Here is a 16,619-nt window from a genome sequence, read left to right as displayed (position 1 = left end):
TTCTGAAGACATATTTGGTCTACACACTGGGGGTATGCTACTGAAATCTAGTGGATAGAGGCCAGGGACACAGCTAAATGCCCTGCAATAATGTACAGGACAGCTCCCTCCCACCTCCAACAAAGAATTATCCAGCCCAAAATGTTAGTAGTGATGAGGCTAAGAAAACCTGTCACAAACCAACCTGGTTGTTTGGATCCCCATTGGTTTGACCTGTATATCATAGAACAGGCTTCTTTGGTGGCTCAGCAGTAAAGAATCACCTGCAATTGCAGGAGATGCAGGTTCTATCCCTGTGTTGGAAAGATCCTGTGGAGAAGGGAATGACAACCCACTCCAGTATTCTTGCCTGGAGAATCCCGTGGTCAGAGGATCCTGGCAGGCTACAATCTGTAGGGTCGCAAAGAGTCGGATAAGACTGAAATGACTTAGCACGCATGCAAACACATATCATGTCATTACTGAACACTGAAAAGATTGAGTAACATGGAAAAGAAAGAAAAAGGGAGAAACTGGATAAGGAAATTTTAGTAAGTTGGAGAAAACCATCTTACCTCATTCTGTCCATCCGTGTAATTCAGCTCCAAAAGCATAAATTTAACAAACATCATTTTATAAAATACACCAGAAAATGAGTTAGAATATTGGAGAAAAAAACCTGGCAAACATAGGCATACTACGAAGGGACAGAGGCATGAAGAGACTAATTATGTAAATGCTTTTATTTGAACTAATACATTGCTATCAGAGTACATAACTTTTCAGAGTTAGAGTAACATTATGATCTTAAAAACTATAGCAAACAGCTTGACAAAGCAAGAGTACATTAGAATACATTAAGTCCTACATACATGTTTATTTTTTAGTGACCACATCTCCTTATCTTAGGTGTAAAATTAGAAAATTTAATATAGACTTAGCATACTTGGCCTATCATATCCTTCCTAAATTCTGAGCCCACTCTCTCCTCAAAAGTGTCATATTCAACAGCATTTAAAATCTAAAGAGAGAATTTGATGGTACATGTTTTAAAACAAAGAAGTATATATTGAACCAAGTGTTTCAGGACAAAATATGTCAAGTGTTTACAGCTTTAGTGTGGGAGAGAAGATAGAAATTCAAGGTACATTTCCCTCTACCTATAATGTATGTTTTTTACTTACTTGAAGACCCCTTAAAAAAAGTAGCAAAATCAGCAGTCTTATTTAATGTAATCAAAATATTCTTAAATGTACAAAAAAGGATCATGTAGAAAGAATACTGTAAAAAGATACTGATTTTAAGAATAAAAGAATATGAAAAGCTTCTATTACATTCTGCACAGCCAGTTACTTCTGTCAATTTTCAGTACTAGAAAGACAAGCAAAGGATACTCATATACAAATACCCTCTGACCACAGTTCTTGAATAAGAACTAGCATACTGGATGGAAAGCAAATTATTGTCTAATACCAATAATATTCATATTCAGTCATCTAAGCAAGTCCCAAGAGGTGGACATTCTAAGAGAAAAACAGATACATAGAAATACGTACAGCAATGGGAAACGTCAAGGGCAGCGATCTAGGAGGAGCGAGTAAATGATTTGACTATGGGCACATTTCAGGTGGGCCTGACAAATCCACCTTGACTATGGGAAAGAGGAGTTGTTGTTACTAAAACTCTTTCACCTGAGGGCTCCCATGATTAACTTAGTCTTGTTAAAACTAAACAGTCCTTTCAATAACCAAAAGTTTCTTAAGCCATGAGCATTTCAGCCAGAAATTGCTGTACTGCTAATCATGCACCTGGGAGCAAGGTTGTTTTTTATTCAAATTGGTTATTTTACACTCTCTTCATACCCCTGCCCATCAAGCATGCAAACACAGTCATGACCATCTTGGGCTTTACTTCCACAAGGTCTTCTGGTAGAGCGTACACCCTGGCTCCAATTCTTCTAGCCATCGACACTGCGTACCTATTTTTTGGAGGAAACAAAAATTGAGGTTCAATTCCAGTTAGTCAAGGGCACAACATAAGGCATCTATTTCCTCTCATATACTCAATTGTCTGGGATACAAAACTTCTACAGCAAGAGTTCAAATCAGAATGACTTCATTTTTCATTGTTTTCTCTTTTGTGAGGTCACTCATAAGTGATACCAGATTTTTAAGCTCTACTATTTGGGGCTGATAATATTTATTCACTCCTTTTCTACAATGTAAAATGAGAACAATTTAGGAGAACTGATATGAAAAAACATTTTTCCAGAATATATGTGTGTGTATACATACATATATATATATATATATATATATATATATATATATACCCAGATGTTGAAAATATGTATATATACTCAGATGTTGATATTCTCATTGAGCATGTAATAAGATAAAGTTTAAAAATGAAATAAAATTAATTAGATCCCTCCCAAAAAAAAAAGATAACATTGGCTATCACGAGATCTTAGAGACACAGTGGAAAACTGTGCTATATGCAAAATACAATTTCACAGATGCAGTGAATACTTCCAAATATTCAAGGGAAGAGACAGAGTCTATATGGTACATGCCAGAGTGGCTGAAGCAAGGAATGAAAAGGGTAGAGAAAGGAAAGGAGTTAAGAACTGACATGTCCAGCTGAGGAAATTTTCAGGAGCACCCCTCAATTAATATACAAGGCATTTCTAGGTGTTCTGTAACAGAAATCTTTAAATATGATCAAGTTTCTGGAAAAAGAAGTTTAAAGAGTTCTCTATAAATCTTTACCATATTATGCTGCAAATATTTTTTTCAAGGAGGGAAGAGATGATTTGACATAGTATGTGATGCCAAAATGAAGTTTTGCAGTAATTCTTCTTAGCTATCTTGTGAAGCCCTGTTGGGAGCTGATTTTCAGTGTATACTAGGAAAGCTTTCATGAGTTGCCCATGAAACCAGATCACAGTCTAGGTCTTTGGAGAAGAAGGGAAGAGGCAGGTGGAAAAGACCTTCTCAATATTGTCAAAATGCAGGAAACTTTCAAGGCATGGTTTCAGCTGAGAGTTTAGCATCCTGCCCACTTAAGGGACCAAGATAATAAACTCCACCTATGTAGTAAGGTGGGCTATGCACAGTAAGTTTTAAAAATATTTAAAAAGAGTGCGACAAAGAAAACCCTATCAAAGGCATGCTTATCCTTTGCCCCTTTTTCCCTTGTTTTAAGTTTGCAGCTAAGTTGCTTTAACACATACATTATTTCTATAACTTACAAACCAATGGCTGACTTAGCACCTACCTACTAGGTCAGGTGCAACAATGGTAGGCTCTTACATATTTTACTCATTTCAAAATCTCTAAGGTAAGTATTATTGCTCCCATTTTATGGATGAGGAATCTGAGGCTAGAAGACATTTCCCCCAGCTGACACCATTCTTAAATGGCAGAACCTGAATGATAATGCAGATCTGCCTGCCTACAATGCCTATGCCCTTATCAGGATATTAGGCAGCATTCCTTACTTGGCATTATTGTGCTTGTCATCTTCTGTCAGAGTGCCACTCTTAACAAGGTCATAGTTTATGCAGCCTGGCTGGATGGCGTCAATCAAATCCACAACTGCCAAACTGGAGCTGATTGTCTTATCCTAGAGTAAAAGGACAATACATTTAAGAATTTCCATGTGTAAAAATTAATGCATGATCACTTATATAAAGCTGTCAAAATCAAAGTCTAGTGAATTAAAAAAGAATCATGTCATTACCCCCACAACAATCTCACTCACAAAAAAACCAAAGTCTAGCCTTCCAAACTATAGATACTTTCTATAGCAAACATAACGTTTAATAGTCAAAAATGGAATTCTTACCTTAAAACTCTGGATGGAGGTTGATTTTCCAGCTTCATTCAATGTTCTGTTCACCCAGCTTACAATGATGTCATCATTAGCTTTCTGACCATCACCAAGATCTTCCAGGACATTGAGGGTATATCTAAATGAAGCAGCAGAAGAAACAGGTAACTAATGAGAAGCTACTGTATAGCATAGGGAACTCTACTCAATGCTCTGTGGTGATCTAAATCAGAAGAAAATCTGAAAAAGACGGGATATATTTAAACATATAGCTGATTCACTTTGTTGTATTGCAGAAACTAACACAACATTGGAAAGCAACTACATACCAATAAAAATTAATTAAAAAAAACAGAACAGTTTCTGTTCTAGTTTATTAGAAAAAATACAAATATTAGAAAGATGCTTTCTCTTTCATTTCTTTTCCTTAGGTTTGAGAGATTAAAGAAAAGATTTCATGAGAAGACATTCACATTATATGAAAAAAAATTTCAAGTAGTAGTGGCTTGCCATTGAGCTTCTTTTTGCATTGGTGGCAGGACGATTTTCAGTGCTCTAATGAGTAAGTCCACCAGTCTACTGCAGGCTCACTTTGTACTAGGCCAACCAATGGCAACAACTTAAAGTAAGCTGTGCTTTGACTGGTACCCAGTTATAATGAATTGCTTTTTAGCATTACAGTTAAGAGATCTTCTTTCTCAAATATATACATGTTCATAATTTTTGCTGTTTTTATTCATGAACACTAAATCTGTCACAAACATTGTGTCAGGCATATTATGAAAAAAGGGAAATATTCACAGTTCTGCTGCCTCACTTTCAAGAAGGCATTTCCCATTGGCCATCCAACATATATTCATTACTTAAGCTCACTTCATAGTCTAAACACAAGAATTTCAAAGGTAGTCATTGATACGTTTCCTTAGAAATAGTAAAGACTAGATCACAGACGTGTATGATAGTGAAGCTTAAGCAGTTAAAATTGTGTACCATACCTTCTCATCAGCTGCCAGACCAAAGCTAAAGTCAGGGTTTGATTTCCATCATTCAGGTCTTGCCCTCCAATGCCAACCAGAGAGAATTTGGCAGGATGCTTCCCTAACTCAACAGCATAGTTGCAGTTTTCTAGCTGCAAACAAACAAAAGAAAATGTTTAAAGATTTTCACTTGTTTAATCTGTATATGCAGGTGCGCACAAAGTAAGACATAGTTTCTGTCCTCAAGAAGCTCAAAGAGTTTCCCAAACACAAATTGAAAACAAAAACAGTCTGTAACAAATATGTGCAGCAACTTAATTAGCTACCTTTTTCATGTTGGCTCCAAGTTTCGGGTATGGAGGTTTATTCACCTTACTCCAGTCAACAGGAACTTTAATTCGTTCATATAGCTGTAAGATTACCAGGGCATCTTGGAGGTCACTGATGATTTAAAGAGAGTTTGATCAGTGTTTTCAGAGAGCAGGGCCTGTTTCCTTAAAAACAAGGACACTACACTGTCAAAAGACTCATGCATTTTATTAATCTGTGCTAAAAATAGAGCTAACACCATCCAATTCACTTGAAAGTAGTTATTGAGAGCTTATTGTTTGCAAAGAACTGTTCTATAAGCTGGGCTCATAGGAGAAAAATCCCAGTCCTTTAGAGTCAGAGAAAGAAAGAGAATAAACAAGTATATAGATAAATGGGTTAGGGGAATGTATTTAATTGCTATGAAAAACGAAAAGAACAAGATTAGGAGTTAGGGAGTGGTAGGTGGCGGCGGTTAGAATCTGAATCAGCGGCTTGAATATAGCAAGGGAATAAGGTATTTGATGTGGAAAAGAACATTTCAGGCTGAGAGAACAGTGAGCACAAAGACCTCAAGGCATCATGGATGGTCTACTTAATGTACTCTCTGGTCTCCGTTTCAAAATATAAAGTCTCTGTTCCCTAGGGTGTTAGAAAGATACTTATACATTCTTTCACTTAATGACCATGTAAAGAAATAATATGGGCTTTTGTGTATTTGGGAAATGATAATGGAAGTCATCACATTTTTCAATAAAGTAATGACTACAAACTAACATTTAGAAAAGGTTTAGAGCTATAATTATTTATGCAGCATCCATTCGTGATGTTCAAAACTTTACAATAGCATTGGAAGGCTTACGCATAGAGATGGTTTACATGGGGATTAACACCAAGAGAGTTCATCCAGTTACGGAAGGTTCTTTCTTCACGAGTTTCTCCTATTAAAAATATTCACAGTGTTTATAAAATCATGAAACACCTTGCATATGTGCATATAACATCAACCCACAATTAGATTAGTTTATTTTTTTTTTTTCAGATCTAGAGGTTTTCTCAAATATGAATCTCCAAGCAGTCTCTCTGAATACATTCTCTCTTGTTTTTTAAATTGGATGACTTTATTTTAAAAGTAAAAATATAAGCTTATTATAATCAGCTAAGAGGTATATGAACTTTTTATAATCTCTTCTCCATCTCATCCTTCTCCAGTATCTCCCCAAATCCCCATACTTCTAAAATAACTGATATTATCAGTTTAGTTTTTATTAGAAAAATTTGCCATGGTCATACAAACCTCTATACTCACATTAACTTACATCTTCTCTCTACCCATTTAAAAATACTAAGTCACATATATGTACTTTTTTACATGTCTATATTAGAGCAACAAATCATTTGAAACTTCAAAAGCATAAAATTTAAAGATTTTATAGTAATCCTAGTATATATGCAATGAGCTGCTAATTGAGAGTTCAAAGTATTAGTTGCTAAGTTGTGTCCTGCTCTTTGCCACCCCATGGACTGTAGCCTGCCAGACTCCTCTGTCCATGGATTTCTCAGGCAAGAATACTGGAGTGGGTAGCCATTCCCTTCTCCAGGGGATCTTCCCAACCCAGTGATCGGACCCAGGTCTCCTGCACTGCAGGCAGATTCTTTACCATCTGATTTCATAATAATGCTAGTGGATATGCAATGAGCTACTAATTAAATTTGTTAATTTTTAAGTACTATACTTCATGCATATATAATCTGGAAAATGTATACTCTGCCTTTCCCAAATTACATGCATTATTATTTTTTGAGTAGGTTAAAGGTGAAAGGAACTGAGAGCAGTTTTAGTTAGTCTGACTATGGAAGAATGAAACACATACTGCAGATTTATATAGGTCAAATTTTATGCACATGGGCATTTTTTTGGAGGGAGGTTTAAAAATAAGTGACCTAAATATAAAATATTAAAATAAAACATTGGTTTACTAAGTGGCCTTATACTAAGTGATCCTAGGCTAGCTTACTTTAAAAGTTTCCAGACTTCCTTGGTGGTACAGTGGATAAAACTCCTCCTGCCAAAGCAGGGGACACAGGTTTGATCCCTAGTCTGGGAAGATCCCATATGCCGTGGGGCAATGAAGCCCAACTACTGAACCTACACTCCTCAACAAGAGAAGCCACCCCAATGAGAAAGCTGAGCACCACAACAAAGAGTAGCCCTTGGGTGCAGCAACTAGAGAAAGCCGGCATGCAGCAACAAAGACCCAGAGCAGCCAAAAATAAGTAAATTAAAATAAAAGTTCCCTTGTTATCATCCCTTTCTATCAGGTGTCACTTATTACTCAGCCCTTGGGACTACTTCTAGTAGACAGTTGCTAAATGGATAAGGAAACTTATTAAATCAAGATTATGAAATCATCGTGGCCCATGTATTTCCACTGTGTAGCCCCAAACATAATTTAAGAAACCTTTAGTTACCTTCTAATAGAGTCCAATCAATATCTTGGTTCTCTGGCTTAGTGAGTGCCGGGTATTTATTAAACAGGTTAGCCACAAAGGCTAAGTTCAGTTTAGGGTTCCCACTGACGACATCAGCTGGGGTAACAAACTGTCTGCAACCTAATTTGTCTGCTTGCTGAAGCATACTCTCAGCTCTCTTCAAATCATCTGTTTCCTATTGAAGTAAAATAAGAAGACTTTTTTAAAAAAAAAAAAAAAAAGGCCATACTAAAAATATAGAAACTTTGCCCTACAATGATAGGCTGGATACACAATTCTATTTTCTCTTAGCCAACACATGGTACTTATATTACTGTTTTGAATGCAAAACAAAACAAAACAAAGTTGGCTGTGCTGGATATGCAGTACCTTGAGAATACCCTAGATGGCACCAGATCATGTATCTAAGGACAGAATAGATTTAACTCAATTGAGATTACTTCTCTCATGCCAAAATTCTTTAAGAAAAAAGTGAAACCTGTTCAGATTTTAAATTTAAACCCTAAAGAGGGTGTAAGGCTGAAAAAGATGAAGGAATTATGAAGAAAATTTTTTTTTAAATAATAATCAAGGATACCAGGCTCCAATAATTTTGAGGTTTAAGTTGCATATTTCAAATTATCATCTTTCTCTTAAACTACTTTTTGTTTTTACTTTTCCATCCAGGAAGCAAAGTTGTCTATTTATGTGTAAAATACTTACTTTTAACTAATTCCTAGGACTCCTGAATTCGTTTTGTCTTCTCCCCCACCCCAACTTCTTTCCTTTTGGAAAGATGCATGCTGATTTCTTGACTAACATACAGTTTGGTGAGGATTATAAATTATAGATCTGATAACTTGAGACCAAATTAAAAATAGTTTCCCCAGTGCTCACCATTCCCACCTCCCAACAATAAAAGTCAAAAACCTGAAGCTGCAGGAGGAACAATTGCTTTTGGATTATTCGTTTCTAGTGACCTGCCCCCTCCAGACTTTACAGACATGGCCACCCCAGTATGCCCAAGGGTAAATGTAGCTCTTCTGGAAAACAGTTTCAGGTAAGAAGGGATTTTTATAATAAGAGGGAAATAAGAGATAAAGGAAATTTGAGAAACGTTACTTATAAACCAACATAGTTCGGATTCTATAATTTGAGTCTTAACTCTGTCTTTAATGGGTGATGCTATCTTTACTTTTTTCATCTCCAGTGAGGTGCCTCGATCATCTAGGTCTCCAGAAGAATGGGTATTTACTGTGTTACCCTTCACTGTTACCATTGCAGAGCAATCCGTAACCACCAGCAGATGGGCAATTGACTGGGATTCAGTCTTTGGGATTCTCCATGAGCCTAGCGAGTTCATCTCATAGAGCCTATTCTATTTCTTTTAATCTGTCACTTGTTACTTTAATGCTTCTGGTTCGTGCTTTTTACTATTTTTAAATCCCGTATTTTTTTTAATCATCTTGGCATTCTTAAACAAAAAGCATTGATAATATTGGAGTAGAAGGAAACGTTGAAATAGCAACAATTTTTAAAAATTAAGATACAGAATAATGAAACAAAAAATAATCAAATGAAAATATATATATGCCCAAAACAACGTCAGCCCATACCTCACATCATATTCAAAATTAACCTACAATACACACACACATGTAAATTTATGAACTCAAAACTATCAATATAAAACTAAATATAAAACCCCAACTATAAAACCTCTAAGAGAAGACATAAGAAGACATGTTTGTGACCTTGTGTTAGGCTAAAATTTCTTAGATACAACATCAAAAGCATGATTTGTCAAAGAAAAAAAATGACTAAATCTGACTTTGTCCAAATTAAACAATGTCTGTTCTTGGAAAAACACTGGGACTAAGTATCTGCAAATCATATATCCAATCAAGGACTTATATCCAAAATATATAAAACACTCAAAACTTGATAAGAAAGCAAACAATGCAATTAAAATGGGTAAAGTGTTTAAACAAAGATGTATAGACAACAAATAACTACATGAAAAGATATTCAACATCATTTGTCATTAAGGAAATGCAAATTAAAATCACAATGAGACACCTCTACCAGTGTTAAAATTCTTAATGTTTAAACTAACCACATTAAAGTGTCAGTGAGCATGTGGATGAACTGGAACCTTCATGTACTACTGGTAGCAATGTGCAAGGTACAACCATTTTGAAAAACAACTTGGCAGCTGCTTAGAAAAGTTAAATGCACATATACCATTACCCAGCCATTCCACTCCTAGGTATTTACCAAAGATAAATGAATGCCTAAACTCACACAAAGACTTGTATATGAATGTTCAGAGCTGCTGTATTTGTAATAGCCCCAAACTGGAAACAATCCAAATGTTCATCATGGTGAATGGGTAACAAATTATAGCATATCCATCCACTGGACTATTATTCAGCAATAAAAAGGAATGAATTTCTGAGTTATGTAACAACACAGATGAATCTCAAAATAATAATGCTGAAAGAAGCTTGATTAAAAAAAAGAGCACCTGTTACATGATTCCATAAAATTATCAAAAATTCAAACTAAATTGAAAGAAAGCAAATCAGTGGTTGCCTAGGATGGAGGAGTATGGGGACAGAGAGGGATCACAAAGGATCATGAGGAAACTGGATGTTATAATGGAGATATATATCCCTAAAGAAGGTATAAGACTGACAAAGATAAAGGACACTGAAAAACAAGGGAAAAGCATTATGAAAGACTCAACAGTAAAATGAGTGCGTGGACAGAGCAGTAGGAAATTGCCCTGGCTAGAAGAGATGGAGCAAGATGGTGTAGCAGGCCTTCACATGCTCAGCAGAACATTTCAGACTAAACTCTTGAGTCAATGGGGAATCCTTAAAGGATTCTGAAGAGGATAGAGACAATGAAGGGAGTGCTTTAAGATCAACCAGGGAGAAGTGACTAGAGAAGAGGTGTATCATAATCAGAATCAGTACACTGGTGTTATCTACCTAGGCATAAGATCACCTGACTAGCCATCCCAGAGAGCTTCCTTCACACACAGGAGGGCCTCTCATTTGTGCCAAGAGTGACCTGAACTGAAGAATTTCACATTTAAAAACAGACAAAAATATAAGTACTACAAGTCAGTACAAATTCAGTTCTGGTAAGGGCAGCATAAAAGGTTTAGCAAGTGTAATCCACTCAATCTGAAGTGGATATGAAATATGCTAGAAATGTGCATTTTTTAAAAATCAGTAGAATCCATTCCATATCTAATGAATATAAAGAACAACAGGATCCTAGAAAGTTGAGACTCAATAGTCTAGGCCAACTTGTTACTTCATGTATGAACAAAGGAACTTGTCCAAGGTCATTGAGAAAATAAGTGATGTAACAAGGGAACATGGTCCGTGACAGTAATTCACCAAATTGGATTTCAGGGATCAGGAGTTTGTAAACACATTCACATTACTCTCAACATAAGAATATTACAGATGCATATATGAATATGTTTTCATTAAATCTATCATTATGATTATAATCCAAAAACTCAGAAAAGGTTAGCCTCTAGTGCTTATTTCCCTACATTTACTCTGAATATTTTATGCCATCCATAAAAACCAACACCACCATAACTACAGAACTCACTAATAAACTATTAACATAAATCAAAGCTGGTCTTTCTGTCTACAAATTATATCTACAGTAATAAAATTTAAGATAATACTTAAAACTGCCAACATCATAACATGCAATTATAAGCATTCTTGTTATTTATAAGAAATTGACAATTTTTTAAGCTTGTAGAATTCATAAGAACACCTATACTTACATTGAAACCTGACATGTTAATATCTATCCGTGGTTCACCTTCCTTTTGTCCTTTTGGTGCAATTTGATTGAGAAGATGAAAATAGGCTTTGGAATCCTAAAAATGAATTGCAAATATTAGTGAGATCACATTTACAAAGAATGAATGTATCCTATTGTCCCATGTGTGGAAGGATATTTGCATTGGATTTTGTAAGAATGTGACACAAATCTCTATCTTCTAATTTAACAGTTCCTTTTCCCAGAAAAGTCCACCTATCTGGCCTTGTGTCTGCCTTGAATATGGATTAACTGGATTTTGTCATGACTTTACAGTTTATTGATATCATCAATACAATAATGCTAGAAAACATATAACTAGTTCTGTACCTTCACTGAGTTACTGAAGTCAATAAGCTTGACAGATAAAACAAGCACGAGAAACAAGTAGGATAGCAGAAATCCAGGAAGCATAGGGAAAGAGAAAATAAACAGGTTATATCATGACAAAGCATAATATGTATATACCATAACCTATGGAGAAGAGATTAGTTGTGTTAATGCATTAAATTATAAATTGAAATGACAAAAAATTTGAAATGAGTTCTACTTGAGGTGGTGAAATAACAGTAAACCCTTAATCATCTGAATATATTTAACCAAATGAGCTTCTCTTTAAGCCCTTGACCTCTTTCAACACTTGAACATTTTTACTTGGAATCCCAATACCTAAAACAAAAACGGCATTGCTCATATGGGATGTGGGCTGGATGAATTCAGGCTGTGTGGATGCTACACAGAACAAAACCTGAAAACCACTGTATTACTGTAAACATTTAATGAGGGTCTTCAACACACATGTCAAGTACAATTCTGCCTCTCTGGAATACCAGAGGACAGGAATTGGAGTGGTTTTGTTATCATGTTGAGGCAGGACATACAAGGGCCCCAGACTGAACAGTTTATCCCCTGTGGACAGAAACTCCATAATATTAATAGCAGAAACTCCATAAAAGCTGGATGATGGAGCAGGCTGGGCCTTGCCCAGATAAGAGATAGAAGAGGTAGCATCATGGTGATTTTGGGTAGCCTCAGTCCACAGTGCCTTGAAGCAGGGCTTTGGTTTCCAGCCAGAAATTGAGGTGATACCCCCTCCGTTTTGACCTCCATTGAGCCTTTCTGTGCCTGTGTAGTTGGGAAGGTCTCCTTGACTTTAAGAATAAGGAATATATGGTCTTTTATCTCTTATCTGGGCAAGGCAGCTTTTATGGAGTTTCTGCTATTATAGAATTTCTGTCCACAGGGGAGAAACTCTTCAGCCTGGACCCATGTATCTTCTGTCTTAAGCTCAAAGTAAGTGATGTCAACCTACCCATAGGCCTCTTCACTAGAATCCATCTTGGCTAAGAGATACACATGCACACATGGGAGTATCCTGAGATAAACCAAATACGGACTCAGAACCAGACAAAGAAAGATGACTGGCCAAAGGAAACCCAGAAGAAATGCTCCATGAAAGTGATATAAACCACTATGAGGGTGCAACTGTCTCTCTGAGCCCATCCATGTGAGTCTATTCACATATACATTTTCCTGCTAATAAACACTTGTTTTACTCAATCTCTATGTGGAAATCCATTTCTACACAGCTGATGGGCCAGGGCCTTGGTCCCACTGGTCCCTGGTGGTCTACTGGCTAGGATTCAGTTCTCTCACTGCTGTAGCCTGACCTCAATCTCTAGCTGGGAACAGAATCCCTGCTTCAAGCTGCTATAGGCCAAGGCCACCTGAGATCAATGTTACATCTGAAGATCACCTTCCCAGCTTTGGAAGTTTTCTATTACTGGGCCTTGACAGTCCAAACAGATTATAAAGGAATGTTTCTCATGGTAACTCCTATGGATTGTGTACATCCTAATCCCCCAGGGAAGTTGCTTAATATGGATATGGCCAGATGTAAGCTCTGACTCGCCAAGTACAGATCTCTGGGAGAGGCCTAGAAAGCTGTATCTTCAATGAGCCAACTATATACATTTGATACATTTGCCAGAAATTATTCTAAGAATGGGGAGAATCGGGTGAGAGTGAAAGCCAGTGCAGAGCAATTCATGGAATGCAAACCCAGATCTTACCATTAGTGGCACAGAGGTTATCTCTTTAGGAGTAGTGCATTACAGTTGTGAAAGTGCTTTCACTTACAACTACCTACTAAAGGTACAGAAAGAATTTGTATGTGCCTTCTCCCTATGCACTTGAGAAAGACAGGTAAAGAGTAGACCCCAAAGAGTCTGTAATTTACTACCCTGAAAAGGGGCTTTAGGTGAAAATTTGAACTCAAATATAAATTAGAAGTTCCTTTTCACATTACCCAGCAATCCTCTGCTTTTTAAAAATATTAAAAGCAGAATATGTTTTTTAAAAAATATCAAAGGATAATTTTTAAAATATTCATTTAAAAATAAGATTCCCTTTCTAAAACAGCAGAATACACTTTTTTCTCAAGTGCACATGGAACACTCTCCAGGATAGATCACATCTTCAGTCACAATCATCAGAAAATTTAAGAAAATTGAAATTGTATCAAGCATTTTTTCTGAACTACAATGCTATGAGACTAGATATGAATTACAGGGGGAAAAAAACTAAAAAACACAAACACATGGAGGCTAAATGACCTGCTTCTAAATAACCAACAGGTCACTGAGGCATCAAAAAGGAAATTAACAAATGACAATGAAAACATGACAACCCAAAACCTATGGGACACAACAAAAGAGGGAAGTTTATAGCAATACAAGCCCACCTCAAGAAATGAGAAAAACATCATAAACAACCAGACTTTACACATAAAGCAAATAGAAAAAGAAGAAAAAAACAAACAAAAAATAAATTAAGAAACCCAAAGTTAGTAGGACAGAAATAGTAAAGAAATAAATGAAAAATACATGAAGGAAACAATAGCAAAGATCAATAAAACTAAAAACTGGTTCTTTGAGAAGATAAAATTGACAACCACTAGCCAGACTCAACAAGAAAAAAAGGGAGAAGACTCAAATCAATAAAATTAGAAACAAAAAAGGAGAAGTTACTACAGAACACAGAAATACAAAGGACCATAGAAGACTACTGTGAGCAACCATATGCCAATAAAATGAACAACCTGGAAGAAATGGATAAGTTCTTAGAAAAGTACAAACTTCCAAAACTGAACCAGGAAGAATTAGAAATCATAAACGGACCAATCACAAACAACAACATTGAAACTGTGATTTAAAAATCTTTCAGCAAACAAAGGCCCAGGGCCAGATGGCTTCACAGGTGAATTCTACCAAAAGTTTAGAGAAGAGCTAACACCTATCGTGCTCAAACTCCTCCAGAAAATTTCAGAGGAAAGAGAACTCCCAAACTCATTCTACATGGCCACCATCACCTTGAGAGCAAAAGCAAACAAAGATACCACCAAAAAAGAAAATTACAGGCTAATATCATCAATGGATATAGATGCAAATATCCTCAACAAAATTTTAGCAAACAGAATCCAACAACACATTAAAGGATCATACACCATAAACAAGTATGATTTATCCCAGGGATGCAAGGATTTTTCAACATATGCAAATCAATCAATGTGATTAACCATATCAATAAACTGAAAGATAAAAGTCATATAATCATATAAATAGATGCAGAGAAAGCTTTCGACAAAATACAACACCCATTCATGATAAAAAACGCTCCAAAAAGTAGGCACAGAAGGAACCTACCTCAACATAATAAAGGCCATATATGACAAACCCACAGCAAACATTATTCTCAATAGTGAAAAACTAAAAGCATTTCTTCTAAGATTAGGAACAAGACAAGGGTGCCCACTCTTGCCACTATTATTCAATCTAGATTTGGAAGTCCTAGCCACGGCAATCAGAGAAGAAAGAAAAACAAATAAAAAGGAATCCAGATTGAAAAGAAGAATTAAAACTCTATTTGCAGACGACATGATAACATAGAAAACCCTAAAGATTCCACCAGAAAATTACTAGAATTAATCAATGAATATGGTATAGTTGTAGGATATAAAAGTAATACACAGAAATCCCTTGCATTCCTATACATTAGCAATGAAAAATCATAAAGAGACGTTAAGGAAACAATTCCATTTACCATTGCAGCAAAAAGAATAAAATACCTAGGAATAAACTTATCTAAAGGGACAAAAGACCCGTATGCAGAAAACTATAAGACACTGATGAAACAAATCAAAGATGACACAAACAGATGGAGAGATATACCATGTTCTTGGATTGGGAGAAATATTGTGAAAATGACTATACTACTCAAAGCAATCTACAGATTCAATGTAATCCCTATCAAACCATTAATGATATTTTTCACAGAAATAGAACCAAAAAAAGTTACAACTTCTATGGAAACAAAAAATACCCTGAAAAGCCAAAGCAATCTTGACAAAGAAAATTAGAGCTGAATGAATCAACATTCTTGACTTCAGACTATACTACAAATTTCCATTCATCAAGACAGTATGGTACTAGCACAAAAACAGAAATATAGACTGATAAAACAAGATAGAAAGTCCAGAGATAAACTTACACACACCTACAAGCACCTTATCTTTGACAAAAGAGGCAACGATATACAATGGAGAAAAGACAGCCTCTTCAATAGGTGGTGCTGGGAAAACAGGACAGCCACAAAAGAATGAAACTAGAACACTTTCTAACACCATAGACAAAAATAAACTCAAAATGGATTAAAGACTTAAATATCAGGTCAGAAACTGTAAAGCTTAGAGGAAAATATAGGTAGCATGCTCCTTGACATAAATCACAGCAAGATCCTCTGTGAACCACCTCCTAGAGTAATGGAAATAAAAACAAAAATAAACAAATGAGACCTAATTAAACTTAAAAGCTTTTGCACATCAAAGGAAACAATAAATAAGATTAAAAGATAACCCTCAGAAAGGGAGAAAATAATTGCAAATGAAACAACTGACAAAGGATTAATCTCCAGAATATATAAGTAGCTCATATAGCTCAATATTAGGAAAACAAACAGCCCAATCAAAAAATGGGCAAAAGACCTAAACAGACATTTCTCCAAAGAAGACATACAGATGGCCAAGAAACACATGAAAAGATGCTCAACATCATTAATCCTTAGAGAGATGCAAATCAAAACTACAATGAGCTATCACCTCATGCCATTCAGAATAGCCATCATCAAAAATTC

The 16,619-nt window shown here is 35.8% G+C and overlaps 1 protein-coding gene across 3 annotated transcripts in view; it reads right to left on the bottom strand.

Moving 5' to 3' along the window:
* Nucleotides 1–707: 707 nt before the first annotated feature.
* The window catches only part of PLS3 (plastin 3), a 96,837-nt gene continuing 80,925 nt past the window's right edge, over nt 708–16,619 (bottom strand). For all 3 annotated transcript variants that reach the window (XM_019955923.2, XM_019955924.2, XM_070784176.1), the window contains 8 exons: nt 11,392–11,487; nt 7,572–7,767; nt 5,962–6,040; nt 5,117–5,231; nt 4,809–4,942; nt 3,829–3,952; nt 3,482–3,606; nt 708–1,957 (listed from right to left, as the gene is read on the bottom strand). In XM_019955923.2, the coding sequence (XP_019811482.1) occupies nt 1,825–1,957; nt 3,482–3,606; nt 3,829–3,952; nt 4,809–4,942; nt 5,117–5,231; nt 5,962–6,040; nt 7,572–7,767; nt 11,392–11,487 (1,002 nt within the window). In that variant the 3' untranslated portion in view covers nt 708–1,824. The remainder of the gene's footprint in view (nt 1,958–3,481; nt 3,607–3,828; nt 3,953–4,808; nt 4,943–5,116; nt 5,232–5,961; nt 6,041–7,571; nt 7,768–11,391; nt 11,488–16,619) is intronic.

This window comes from Bos indicus, chromosome X (genome assembly GCF_029378745.1).
Source record: "Bos indicus isolate NIAB-ARS_2022 breed Sahiwal x Tharparkar chromosome X, NIAB-ARS_B.indTharparkar_mat_pri_1.0, whole genome shotgun sequence".
Classification (NCBI taxonomy): domain Eukaryota; kingdom Metazoa; phylum Chordata; class Mammalia; order Artiodactyla; family Bovidae; genus Bos; species Bos indicus.
Note: the sequence above shows the minus strand (reverse complement) of the source record. Positions and strands in the feature narration are given on the sequence as shown.